At 41.2% G+C, this 14,614-nt stretch overlaps 1 protein-coding gene across 1 annotated transcript; it reads left to right on the top strand.

Moving 5' to 3' along the window:
- The first annotated feature begins 11,157 nt into the window (after nucleotides 1-11,157).
- LOC131472835 (E3 ubiquitin-protein ligase TRIM39-like) lies at nucleotides 11,158-13,393 on the top strand. Its single transcript, XM_058650298.1, has one exon. It carries the CDS (start codon nucleotides 11,285-11,287, stop codon nucleotides 12,893-12,895), a length of 1,611 nt encoding a protein of 536 aa, XP_058506281.1. The 5' UTR covers nucleotides 11,158-11,284; the 3' UTR covers nucleotides 12,896-13,393.
- The last annotated feature ends 1,221 nt before the right edge of the window (nucleotides 13,394-14,614 follow it).

The following is a 14,614-nucleotide window of genomic DNA, read 5'->3' as shown; positions in this document are numbered from 1 at the left end:
CTGTGCACTGATTTATGTTCATGTTTCTTGTAACCCTGGCCCTTTGTCAGCGGGGAAACCTGGTGTGCAGAAACTGCTCCACCAGAGGAGAACAAGGTTCAAAGCATAATGTCACCAAGCATCTGGGGAAACAATGACCAACAAATAAGCTCTTAATTGTTTGTTTGCGCTTAGAGATGAGTCAGAGACAGAAATGGCTTGAAAGGGTCTAGTGAATCCACTATTGTGGTGGAAGTAAATTAACTGGACGGTATATTCTCAAAGCAAATAACTCCCTTACCTCCAGACAGTTGTCTCTTGCGCTGGTTGTAGGTCTTTGCAGTTGCATCAAGAGGCATCTAGTTCTGTGACCGCTCGCACAAAAGATAGACGTTCCACCGTCCACAAAATATGCAGTGAACAACAGTTCTTTAGGCCAAAATGTCTAGTTGATGCCAGAGGTCAGAGGATATTGGCCAGACTGGTTTGTAATAACAGCGAGGCAACAGCGACTCAAAAACAGTAACTAAAACAAGGTCATCAGAGGCGGCAGACCTTTCCCCATTCAAGCCTCTGGCGGCCTCTGTTGGTCATATTGGCAAGTGCAAGTGCGAAAGCACAGACAGACAGGCAGCCAGACAGACAGAGATAGTTCACTAGACAGAAAAAAATGTGGTGTGCAGAAGACTGATTGCCCAGCACATCAAACCTTGACTCAGATGGGTTTAAAGTTGCAGGTGATGATTTCAGCTGGAAAATACAGTTTAACACCTCACAATTTCACTTTCAAGAGTCAATTTTGCATCGCATCTTAAACGACTCTGCCTGAGAATTTGTTAAAAAAAAAAACCCTCCCTTCCATCAGTTTGGTGTGTCATTGCCTCATCAAACGGTGACAGCGTTATAAATCATCTTTTATCAGTTATCGGCGGATAAGGTAAGACACCTTAGAGAAGTGAAGTCCTCTCGAGTATTCCCCCGTCTTTTAGCGTCACATTCGACGGCGGCAGCGCTGATTGATGTAGAAAAGGGTTTGCATGTCCTTGGGAAAAGTTACTGCAACTTTGATGTTCATCGCGTTCCATTGTGCAACTTTACGAGGGAACAGGACAACACCGCAGACTGAGTGTCTGTTTGATCCATTTACCACAGATGGAGTGTCTTTCTCGGGGTTTTCTCGTTCCCAGGAGTTTGCAAGGAAAGACAAAAACAGACAAGAGAAATGAGATACTTCCTCAGATATCGATTCCCTACAACATGAGCCCACAGGAGCCCCATAGAAGAGGTGGCATGACAGGAGCTGCTACACATGGGGTAATGCACAATAGGCGGGGGTGCCTCTGTGAATCGTCTCAGAACTGCATCTTTGTGTGAAAGATATAACCGTACATTTTTGCACACACGTCTCTATCGTTTAGACACCGTGGACAGCAGAGGGTGCAGCAATGTAATGGATCTGTCTTCCATCCCTTGCAATCCATTTACCAATAAAAGAAATTGCAGCTCTTTCACGAGACCAATTAAGTCATTATCCGGTCATCTCATGCAACAAATTAGACCTCACAAAGTCAGTCGTATAGTTTCTTTGTTAAATCAAGAGAGATTGGAACTGCACAGATAATCACTGATAATAGTGACATTTTAAGTTCATTTTAATGCGAAACACAAAAGGAGGAGCTTTTTTGTCAAAAGTGAAAATGTACAATACGCTCTCTGACTTCTTCAAGGGAAAGGCAGCCAAATGGAGAAAGTGCATAAGGGCCGTGTTTGAGGAACGATTGCCTGGGAAATAGCCCAGTTTAAATTCACCTGTGGGGAAATGTGCATTGCAGCAAGTCTCTGCCATTATGAGAGATTTACACAGCTTGAAGTCAAATTATTTTACAGAAAAAAAAAGAGGCATTCAAACGGGATTGTTTTCTTTTCTTTTCAGGTGAGCTGTGTTTATATCTGTCATGTGATTACAGGGACAGAAATAAAACAACTAGAGGAAATGATGGTCACCCACATACTCTGGTCTTCAAGGTCTATAATCTTTCATACAAACAACAGTGTTTCTGTCTAGTCGTCAGCAGGAATAATAAAAAAAAGCAGCTTAGCAGCAGTCAGTAACATTTTGAAACTGACGGTCACTCTGGCAATTGTGTATCATTAAGTTCCCACCTGTTCAAGATGGTTCCTGTTCCTATTCCAGCTATCTCTTCACTCCCTCATTGACCGTTCCTTCACTTCCCTGTTGTTGCTCCCCTTGTCTGGGGATTGCTACAATGGGTGGGAAATTGAATTAGGCTAAAAACAGAAAATGAGAAGTGTTCCGTCTGTCTCTGCTGCCTCGTAAGCGTCTGTGCCAGTAATAGTTAGAGCTGAAAGCATTGTGTTTGAGTGTCTATCCGTCCTACACGTTTCTGTTCTCCTGCGTTATCTGTTTCTTCCCTTTTTCCGAGCAGTGTAAGGAATGTTTAAGAGGTAGAACCTGAGCACAATCACCTTTTACACTTCTGAAATGTCTGAACTATTGGCAGTAAATGCTGATAAACATCATTGGTACATGTTCTTATCTTTATCTAATAGGAAACAGCTCTCTGTATTTGTAAGTGTAAAAGGGAAAGAGAATTGATTTATCCTTGAGATTGGTGAGAAAAATGTGTGGCAGCCTTTGTCACAACACTTGAACCAGATTAAGACACCATTTGTATGTATGAATCAGACATTTGTAGAATTAGAAACACACCAAACACTTACAGCAGAAAACAGTGCTTCTAAAATCACCATAGCTAATTAAATATGCAGCTTCAGCACATTAAACATGCACAAAGCATGTATGATGTTCCTGCAGAGTTCTTACATGTTTTTCTCATGTTTTTTCACTAACATTCTCCAGTAAGATGAGAGAAAAGGGTGAATTTCTGCTATTTCCCCAAAGAAATGAAATTTGGCCTGTACAAAGCGATGATTTCAGTTGGATTTTTTTAATGAATGAATGAATAAACCAACACATCAATGCAAGCACACACTTTTTGAGTCCATATATTGACATTGAACATATCTTCTTCTTCTGCTGCTGCTTCTTCTATTTCCGTATAAAGAAGGGATTGTACAGTAGATGTGGATCTGTGGTAGAGTGAGTGTTTGAATGTGTTATGTGTGAATGGATTGAGCATCACTTACAACTTCCACTAAAACAGAAGCCAGTTCATTTGGGAGAAACTTTTTTATGGTAACATCAGTGAGAGGCAAACCCCGACTGCAGAACATCTCTGCTGTTTGCTGAAAGCTTACCTGAAATAGAACGGCTGGCTTATTGAAAACCACAAGGAGACTGTGCATACAGTCAATAGTAAAGCACTTTGAGTCATCAAGACTATAAAAATGCTATATAAACACATACCATCGACCTTCAAGGCTCATAAGTGTTCATTTTTCAAAATCACACATAGCATTATAGTGCGTCTATCACTCTTGCATGGTACACGGATAAACCAAGGTTGGACGGGAAAAAAAGTGAGTGGCACTTATGGTCCCTGAAGGCAACAGTGGGACACACGGTCACACACAAGCACTCATCAGCAGAGACAGGCATGTCACAGGCGTGTCACCTACTGTCATGTGTCATCACACTTGATGGAGAAACTCAACAGCCTGAACTGATGCTCCACAATGAACCTTCTACACAATGTTGTACCACATGACATACAACTTCAGGTTTTCCATCAAACTGTATCAATCCAGTCATCCCAGCAGTCCATCATCATCTGAGTGATGTACCACCTGGGCAGCCCATGAGCAGAGGTGCAGCTGTTTTATCTGTGCAAGCTATCGAGCTCAAGGTCACTGTTATTATTATTTTTTTTATATGGTTGACCATTCTTCTACTGCTGGAATTTTTCATTAAAAGACTTGACATAGGCACAATTTGTTCTTACTTGCTCACGTTAACAGCAGCTTAGTATGGAGAAAATTTAGTGGCATATTTTTAAGTGTTGTCATCTAGTTGGGAATAAAACACTGTGTGAACAGCCACCGCGTTAGGTTGTTGAAATATAGCCACTTCTGCAGGACGTCCACCGTCATTATTCTTCATAATCACCCCCAATTAATTGAAACGTTGCACCCCCTCGATCATGATTTGTGGTAAGCTCGGTAAAGAAAACCATCGCGACACAGGCATGGCAAGAATAACTTGCTAAAGCCCACTCAAAACTGTATGAACACACACCTCAACCATTAAAAGTTAACTGTCTAATCATTTGCTGTAGAGACTTCAGATTAAATGAACAACCTGTCCTTATTATAAAAAGCACCTGAGGGAGAGGAAACCCATGAGCTGTAGCAGGGAAAGTTAAGAGGCTGAGAGCAAAGTGTCTGCTGTGTTGACATAAACAACACTACAATACCCTGTGGTCGTCATAATATATATATGGATTGACATTTCAAAAAAGAAAATAATTGTTTTGGGTCGCACAGTGGGGTAGTGGATAGCACTGTTGCCTGACAGCAAAAAGATCAGGGGTTTGAATCCCAGTTTGCATGTTCTCCCCATGTGCACATGGGTTTTTGTACTCCAGTTTCCAATCTGGTGACAAAGTGCAAGACAGTGCACATCAGCCGCTTATGATTAGGACATCTGTTATAGAGATTCTGTTTAAGAGAATCTTGTTGGAACAAGGTCAAACATTAAACCAGGACAGTTGCCTTTCAATATCAGGCTCACATTTTGTAGATAAGTCAAATTTATTAGAAATAATGTCGGTGCAAAAAACATAAACAAACAAGAAAATGCCTGTATACATTGTGTTCTATGTGCCAGTCAAAAAAGATATAAAGTTATATGGGAATATGATAAGAACACGGCAGATCTCTACCTCGAGATGCCGAGACTTTCTCTCAGCACAGTGGATATCTGTAGACCCGTCTTTATCATTACTTTTATACATTTTTTTTACTGCCTTTCTAAGGGGCTATCGTTTTTGTATTTTGTTTGGTGGAAGTCATTTAGGAACAAAGTACCAAAGGATCCTTTATCACAGAGCTCCTGAATCACAATATCATACGGGCTTTGAGGTTGAGAGCTGTTTTAAAGATGACATAGTTGATGCAGGGGGAATGCAAATAGGATGGCTTATTCCCAAAAGAGGAAGGCAAGCAGTAATAATGAGAGAGGCTGAGAGAGACAAATAGAGCCATGGGCCAAGAGCCCGACTGCCAGACCACAATAAAAAGCACTTGTGTATATGATAGAGCAAGCTGTGAGTGGAAGATGAAGGGCATGGCAGGGTCAGATAGATAGAAGTCCTCTGTGATCTTTCCCATCTTCCACAAAAGAGTGTCTGTGGTCTTACAGGAGACAATAAGGGTAGACAGATGGTGCAGAGGGGAAGGTACTGTATACAGAGAAAAGAAAGAAAGTAAGAAACAATGAGGTAAGGAACTAAACGTGGATGGATAATGAGAGCGTAAGCCCCTGGGCACAGACAGTCCCATACCATTATTGACTAGAGCAAAGTCCCCAGACTGAGACAGACACAGAATGATGATGAGAAGTGTGGCTGTGTTTACTCGTTTTGTTTCAGTTTCTAAACTTAACACAATTGACTTTTTGGGTCTGTCTTAAGTAGCAAATTGTCTTGATTTGGACGGCTTTGTGTCTCTGACATCATTTTGTTTTGGTTATTTTAAATTTCCCCGTTGTCTCCTGGTATGACTTTGTCTGTTTGTAGTTACTTTTCTGTGACCATTGTGTTCCTCTCTCTCTTGTCATTTTCCATCTCTGTGTAGATGTTCATTTGTTGTTTCCATTTCCCTGTATTTTTTTTTTTTTTGTCTCTTTGGTGTCAAGTTATGTCTGCATGTCACTGGATGCTTTTGTGTCTCTGTAATATTTTCAAGCAGAAACATATAGCTTCAAAATGAAGCTTCCCTATTGTCACTGGCCCCCTGGGCCCCTGGATCCGTGCCTTGTAGGCCCCCCTTTCAGTTTTCTATACATGGAACTATGCTTTACTTGACATCATGGAGATGGCTGCTTGATCTCCTGAGCTCCTTTTACTGCATGGCTGGCTGACCACACTGGATCCCAACATGCACTCATCCAATTCAGAGAAAGAGTCGGAGGAGAGCGGGTGAGGTGGGTCACGGCGAGGTGAGGTGCACAGGCTCTGTGGAACTGAGCCCTTCACACATTTATCTTGGTCAGTTGGAACGGTGAATGAACATAAGCAGGCAACCAATCTACTCTTCACTGCAGCTTATAGATGATGGAACACCAGAAACCGCAGGGGGCTTTTCTACGAGAACACTGGAGGAAGATTCCGATTAACAGCGACACAGTATGGACAGATGCACAAGAGAATGTAGTTTGCCTCCAGTTTTGCACACCATCACTTTCAACTCTTTCCTCTCCTCCGCCGTAGCTCACTGCATTTTCCTTCCTAAGTAAAAATCAATTAAAAAACAAATGAACAAAACATTATGGCGACTGATGTGTTTAAAAATCTCTCTGCATGTCGCCTTTGCTTTGGATCAATAACACTTTTATACTGTCTATAATTGAAATGCAGGGACCCTGAGGTGATTCAATTTCCTTGTTTGTTATGAATACAAATATGAGCTCAAGGTCATCAGATTGCCATGCTCTCACAGAAACACATGCACACGATCAATACCTGAGACAGTTTCAGATCACATGCATCATGTATAATTAACTCAGTAATTAATTACTTAATTGTCTACAGCTTTAGTCTCTATGGTGTCCAATTAACCTCTGCATGTTTTTGGACTGTGAGAAGAAACGCGAGAACACGCAAACTCCAAACAGAAAGGTCTTTGTCGGACCAGGTAGCAAACCTGGGTCTTTTTGCTGTGCTAGCCACTTCTCCACCATGTGGCCAATCAACTCGATTAAGCACAACAACGACAACGTCACGGAAAACAAGTTGTCCATTGTAGTTTTTCTTGCTGTGTTACACCGACAGTCTAAAATCCAAAGAGATTGTTATAGGTGGGGTAAATGTGGATAATAATTACGATGGTCTGGGTTGTATGATGACAGACAGACAGACAGACAGACAGAGCGGGCCAATCAGAAAACCACAACATTCAATAATATTATAGCAGAAAATGAACTAGTCTCCGCACAAATGAACGACTCATTCAATACACGACCTTGCATCAAGCCAGTTCTTGCAGGTCTGTCTTTACTGAACTGAGGCCTAACACAGCTCTTCTCTCTCTCCTCTTCCTTTTCGACAGGTGCCTGCACACTTTAGCATCAGAGAAAAGTTACTAAATTGCAAAGGTTCAGAGGAGAACGTGAAGGCGGCAAAGTAAAATTAGAAGGAAAGAGTGAAAGAAGTGCAGCGCCTTGTTAAAAGCTCCTCTGTGACAGCCAAGGAAAGACTGCAGCTCCAAGTCATTAAATGTGGCTGAAGCTGGGGGCAGTGTTTGGGCAAAACACACACACACACACACAGAAACACTGGCTTGCAGAGATGGATGCTGCAAAATGAGGAGAAGAGTGCTGGTTTGAAATAAAAGATCAAGTATTGCTTGCTAAGATTACTCATTTTGGAAAAAAAGCAGCATAGAAGCAATGACAGTGACACAGAGGAATAAACACAAACTGCCTGTGAAGTTGCAGCAATTTATTTCTCTTTTAGCACTGGCCGTCACGGTTTCCTTAAAATAAGAGAAATGTTTTCAAATGCAAACTACAGCTTGATTACATGTATTCAGGGGTTTGTTTTCTTAGCATTTTGATTACTTATTGATCTTATCAACATGTTTTAACTGAGCTTACAGTAGCTCTTTTTCCTGGTCAATTAAATCTGCAAAAACTGAAAATTACTTTTGCTGTAAAGCAGCGACAACGGTAGAAGGAGGTTTTCAGTTAACGGTAACACTGAAGGGTTAAAGTGATGGTGAATCCAGCAACGACATACTGACACTTAAGTAGAATTTTCACATATCTGTACCTTACTTCGTTATTTATATTTCTGACAACTTTTACTTTTACTCCAAGACATTTCCTAAATAAAATGTGTACTTTTACTCCGATACATTTCCCTTAACCATCTTCGTTACGCGTTACTACAAAATAAAAGTTGAGTTGGTGCCCGTGCTCACGCAGATAAACCGCAGATTTCATTTCCTGTCGAATTCATATTTCAAACTACAATCATCGTAGTTTCCCCTGCTACCGTCATTTCAAATTGTCATGGAGAGATGAACTTGTGTCCTCGGAGTAAACTTAATTGACGGAAACAAACAAACACATTTCCCGTCTTTGTCAGACTTCACGAACCGTCAGGAGTTTTTGTCCTCTGTAATGTCAATATTTTTGTCTCAAAACTTTTATCTCATTACCTCATTGGGTTTCCCGTCAGTCAGTCCTCGGCGACTTCTCAGTCAAGAACACCAACTGTGGTAGCGGAAATGAATAATTCAGTGGTTGAAGCATATCAGAGGCACTTACTCTTCTGTTGTGTGGAGGCCATTTCAGATATAAGTGTAAATCCAACAATGAAACAAAGTTAAGGTGAAATAAAAGCAGCGTCTTATTTGGAAACGAGGTTCCTTGTCCTTCAAGTCTGCAGGCTTTTGCCCGGGGTTCAAGAAAAGTTTAATTTTGAAGAAGAGTAACACTAAAAACACACACAGCCCTGAAAAAAGTATTCCCTTTATACTTAGGTTTCAATGTGTCACTCGACGTGGGTTCAAATAACTTATCAACTGCTAGTGACACATATAGATCTATAACTTTTCATATGATTACACAAAGCCTGAAACATTTGATCCAGCCGAGATACAAGATCTACTCTGAATTAACTTGAAACCACAGACAGACACACAATTTTGATGAAAAAGTAAAGAAGCAAATCCACTCTGTTTTAGCAAAAAAAAAAAAAAAAAACTGCCTTTAATCCGTGAACAGCCTGATTAAGATGTCCTGGCAAGCTTTTGAAGCTTTTTATGTCACTCTATCAAGGACGGGAATCTAAATCTGAGTGTCATGGGAAACAGAAACACTGGGAGAGAAAGGGCGCTCATTTGGCACCGGCTCTGCTGTATATGGCAGCCCTGCTCCCCAGGCTGATGGATGAAGGCAGAAACTCATCTCATGACTAATTATTTATCCTCCCTCCAGAACCGTTGTGTCTGCACTTGGAAATAACATCTCCAAACAAGCAGTGAACAAACTAGAGTGATGGAGGTGACCAAGCTTCCCGTTTCTCCCCCAAGTAGAGCACACACAGCCTACAGACAAACTCTGACAGGTTGTACATCTACTTTCTAAAATAACTTCTCAGTGTAAGAGATGAACATATCCAGCGGGACTGTGTCACCCTCACAAGAAAATGTGTTAGTAAACCACCTTACCAGATTTAGGTGATTAATACAGTTGCTAAGTGTTTAAAAATGAGGTATTAAATCATTTAATTCTGCGCTCTGAGACGATGGGGGCGTATTCTGGTCTACCCTGGGACAGATTATGAGTCAGTAAGCCCCTGGGCACCGACTGAGAAAGGGTTTGTCAGGGTGTTTACAGAATATTAACGTAAAAGCTCTGGTTTAAGCTCTGCTCGTCTTTCTGTTCTTCTTCTCTACATCTGTAGGAATTTTAAATAATGTTTTAGAACTTTTTCTGTGAGTTTTTAGTCTTTTAGTCTCAGTGGATATCTCATGCATCTCAAAATATGTTTTTTTTGTTACTCTCTTATTACTGTTAAGCGTCCTGTTACAGTTCCCTATAGTAGAGTTTATTTCTTGGACTACAGAAAGCGCTGCAACATCCAGGCTCTTCTGTAGACTTGCACTCAATTTAAAACTGAGCAGACCTGACCAGGAGGAATTCAATTCCAGTGGAAGGAGGTCTGTGTCCTCCAGCACGTTGAGCTCCTGTAATCTCTTATTCATGCACTGAAGGTGAGAGAAGAAAGGAGCAGCTACGAGTCAGCGCCTGGTGGGTCCAAGAACGGGGGTGAAAGGGGAAAAGAGAGGACTGGTGGTTAAGAGACAGAAGGAGAAGGTGAGAAGAGAAAATAGGGAGAAAATCTCGGAGTCCCTCTCATCTCACGATGAACCCATCAGTGTCTCCTACAGAAGTGAAGAAAGGCTCAGATCCCGGTGCTTCACACTGACCAGGATCAAAGGGAATTCTCACCTGATCCAAATGTCATTTGAATGTTTTATGATTCAGTGACGCTAAGGCCAAGAACACATGGCTCAGGAGAGCTCTGATCAGAGGGGGCTTGTCGGTTTTTATATGTACATGTACATCATGGTCGAGCTTTAATCCCCAATGTACAGTATACAATGTTCAAAACACTCTTAACATATAATATCTAACATTACATCTATGAAAAAATGGTAATCACGTTTCCACAATAAAGACTACAGCAAAATACAAGACTGCTGAATAATAGAACACTGAATTACTGTGGTATAACACATCCATACATACGTAACATAACATAACATAACACAACATTACATACAACAGTCAACTGTTAACTGTATGATTCATATGATTTATCAACTGTCCTGACCTGACCCTTTTCTCAGCTGTTTACATCCAGTGAATAACCTTTAATCGAATAGAGATAAGCTCAGTAAAAAGATAAAGTATTTAGGTCACTGAAAACCTTTGTTGATTACTTACAAACCGTCTGCAGATGTTGGAACGTTCATTTATTCCCCGGCCACCGCTTCACACGAGGGCCCTATCGTTGCAATTAAGCAATAAAGGAATAAAGAATGACCAAACTGACAACCAAAATAATCCAAACCTCAAAGAGTGGAAGAGCAGCAGCGCCGTCTCTCGACTTAAACTCCATGCTGGTCTTGGGATGATCGGGACAGAAAATGGGGGCTACAGGTGGAACATATACACAGAGATCTACACACACACCCTTCTCTCAGGTGTAATAATCATAATCAGCAAAGTACTGTATCGGAATTTTCATTGCCGCCTACAGTTACTGCTGTGCACATAACAAGGAAGCAGGGACGCTGGATAAGCAGTATCAACATACAATATACAGTGTATTGATAATGTAATAATGTAATGATAATGTTCCTTTTATGAGAATCAAATATTAACTCCGTGCAACAAGGAAAAGAAAAGGGAGAGCGCTCTCGTGTCACAGCTGAAAGAGAAGAGCTGCCCGTTTGTACCTGAGTCTCCGTACTCTGCACAGGTAACGTTTCATTTGGAAGTAAACTAATCTTTTTTAGTTCATTTCAAACCGCTTAATGTTGCTCTAACTTGTTGCTTGTTATTATTTCTTATGTGTCCATTTTTTTAGCGATGGCTTCTGCCAGAAGTGCTGGGGATAATTTCCTTTGTTGCATCTGCCACACAGTTTTCACCAAACCCGTGTCGATCCCTTGTGGACACAACTTCTGTCTTGACTGTATCACAGACTACTGGGACAGGATGACCACCGTGTTCCCGTGTCCACTGTGTAAAGAAGAGTTTCACATCAGGCCGACGCTTCGGGTTAACACTTTCATCGCTGAGTTGACGGCACATTTTCAAAAAAGGAAATCCTCTGCTGTCCCAGAACATGCAGGAAAGGTGCTCTGTGGTGTCTGTACAGGGGAGAGGTGTACAGCCCTGAAGTCCTGCTTGGTGTGTTTCATGTCGTACTGCAGAACACATCTGGAGCCTCATCAGAGAATTTCGGTCTTGAAGAAGCACAAGCTGATCGACCCGGTTGAGAACCTGGAGAGCAGGATATGTCAGAAGCATGACGAGCCTTTGGGGCTGTTCTGCATTGCAGATCAGATGTTTGTGTGTGACTCCTGTAAACATCACCAGCATAAAAAACACAGGATAGTGACTCTAGAGGAGATGGCTGAAATGATAAAAACCCAGCTGGGGGGAAAAAAGACAGTCGCAGATGGGATGATCCAGACACGGCAGCAGAAAATTCAAGAGATTCAAAACTCTGTGGAGGCGAGCAGAACTGACGCAGGGACGGCGCTGTCATGCAACATGCATGTCATGAGTGCAGTAGTCGAACACATAAAGAGGTGCCAAGCTCAGCTGAACGAGGTCATTGAGACAAAGCAAAGCATTTTCGAAAACGATGCACACAGATTAATTCAAGATCTGGAGGTCGAAATTCTGCAAGTAAAGCAGACCAACTCGCAGCTTGATCAGGTCCTAAATGACGGCAACCCGTTTACACTCCATGAAAGGTTCCGTTCTCTCCGCATCACTGAGTCCCAGGTGAAAGATTGGTCCGGCGTGAATCTAAAAAGTGAGCATTTTTCACTGCAGGGAGCCATGACCAAGCTGGAGACCACCGTCAAGAGAGAAGTGAGTACGCTGTGTGATCCTGACTTGAAAGAAAAGCAGCAACATGCTGTAGAGGTAACTCTGGATCCTGACACGGCAAATGTGCATCTCACTGTTTCTGCAGATGGGAAACAAGTCGCAGGAGGAGGCAGGATGACAAATCTCCCGAACATCCCACAGAGGTTTGCTTGGGGTGCCCCCAATGTCCTGGCAAAGGAAGGATTCTCCTCTGGGAAATTTTACTATGAGGTCCAAGTTAAAAATAGAACACAGTGGAAGTTAGGAGTTGTAAAACAGTCCGTCAATAGAACGGGTGAAAAACGACTTGGTCCCCAGACTGGTTATTGGATGATTTGGCTGAAGGGGGAAGGTCAATTTATAGCCACTGAAGACCCTTGGGTTGACCTCCACAAGAGGGAGACGCTTCAAAGGGTTGGCATCTTTGTTGACTGCGAGGCGGGTCAAGTTTCTTTCTATGACGTGGATGCCAGGGTAAAAATCTTCACTTTCACTGGATATTACTTCGCGGAGAAGCTCTTTCCGTTCTTCAGCCTGTGCTCTGACACGTGCAAAAACTCCGCCCCCTTGATTATTACGCCTGTCAAATACGCCTGAAAAGACAAGCTTTGACCATATGATTGTAAGAAATGCTGTACATTGCATTGAATTTAAGATTTAATTTGTGCTGTTGTCAGTATCACATATATAATGTCCTGCAGGAATAATAGGAAAGGACTTTTTACTGTATTGTTTCAGTTTTCTAATGTGGATCTAGATAACAATGTGTTTGACTTAAATGGTATTGAGTTTCATAGTCCTCATCTCGACTGATAGAATGTTTTGTGGATTTTCCATGTGGGGGTTTATTTCCATTTACTGATTCAGATTTCAGATTAAGTTCCCAAATAATGTGCATACATTTTACTCCAGATGTGTGTGTGTGTGTGTAATATATTCAAACATCCCTTGGAAAACTTCTCACTGAAATAGTGTTTCCGAAATGGGAGAAAAGTTACTAATTTTCAAGATTGTAATTGTTATATTTGCTTGAATTGGCCTGAAATAGGTTATCAAAGTGAGTCCCCATAGAAAAGGTTTTGGAGAGACACTGTTCTAAACGATAACTTGAAAAACTATTAAATATTCAAAAAAAAACTGTTTGAATATGCAGCATAAGTCAGAAAACTTCATTTATTAATGTATTTATTAATGTATTAATTAATACTTGATACTGAAGGGACTATTGTGTGTTAAATTAATTGTAACAATCAAAATTGTGATGTCCATTGTCTGAGTTCTTAAACAGTAAGTTCTCTGATTTCTTTTTTTGAAGAAACATTTCACATGCTTGGATAACTGCAAGGCAGATACAACATTTGGAAACAAAATTCATGAAGCCGTACCTTTGTTTAAGTGCTTTAACTCATAAAAAGTGTATTGTTATTATTTTAATATTATTCCTTCCTTAAATTTAGTGCCATCCTTATACCTTTCTGTACTTAACTCCCCTTTTCTCTCGTCTTTTATTGTCACTGTGAAAGCCTTTCAATCTACAGTGTAGTGTTACATGAATAAAGCTGAGCCGAGCTGACTGACACATTGATTATAAGCAGCCCTTTCGGGATACTGTTCTACACATACTTGGTACATAGTTTTACTACATGTTTTAAAGGTGAAGTAAAACAGCAGGCAACAGAACAAAGACCAAAAAAAAAAATCCCGATAAAGCAAGCAAGCAGTATCAAGCAGATTAAGCATGATCACAGAAAGCTATGCAACTAACTGGCAAGTGGAGCTGGGGTTGCAGCAGGTGACTGTGGCAATCAGAGTAATGAAGAGAAGGTGTGCAGGTGGAGCAGCAGGATGATAAGTAGGTCAGCCACACCCAGCTTTGGAAGACACACACACACACACACACATCTGAGTGAGGACACTAACAGTAACCATAAAACCTGCTCCTTCTCGAATGCGTAGTTTTTTATATTCTTGTTATTTATTGTTTGCTTGACAGAATCAATCAGAATTGATTTATCCGCTTTATCTTTGTTTTCTCTCTATCGTTTTCTGGGGGGGTTCTGTCACCGTAGGTTGAGTGTTTGAGAAATAAAATAATCCAAATCAAATCAAAACCAGGTGTTAACCCTGAAAAATACCCTTTAAAGTTGTGGGTCCCATACAAAATGTCCCCACAAAGATCTACATTCAAGTACAAACACAAACACACACACATACACATTTAGCAGGCTAACAGGGGACCGTCGTCCTACATACGCCAACAGTGGACTTCTGTTTCTGGTTATTTTAAAATAACAAAAATAGAAGATAACATTTTCT

Source organism: Solea solea, chromosome 14 (assembly GCF_958295425.1).
Source record: "Solea solea chromosome 14, fSolSol10.1, whole genome shotgun sequence".
In the NCBI taxonomy this organism is placed as follows: domain Eukaryota; kingdom Metazoa; phylum Chordata; class Actinopteri; order Pleuronectiformes; family Soleidae; genus Solea; species Solea solea.
Note: the sequence above shows the minus strand (reverse complement) of the source record. Positions and strands in the feature narration are given on the sequence as shown.

What these genes read in the sequence shown, in the direction of transcription:
- LOC131472835 (XM_058650298.1), top strand. Translation starts at nt 11,285, where the DNA reads ATGGCTTCTGCCAGAAGTGCTGGGGATAATTTCCTTTGTTGCATCTGC.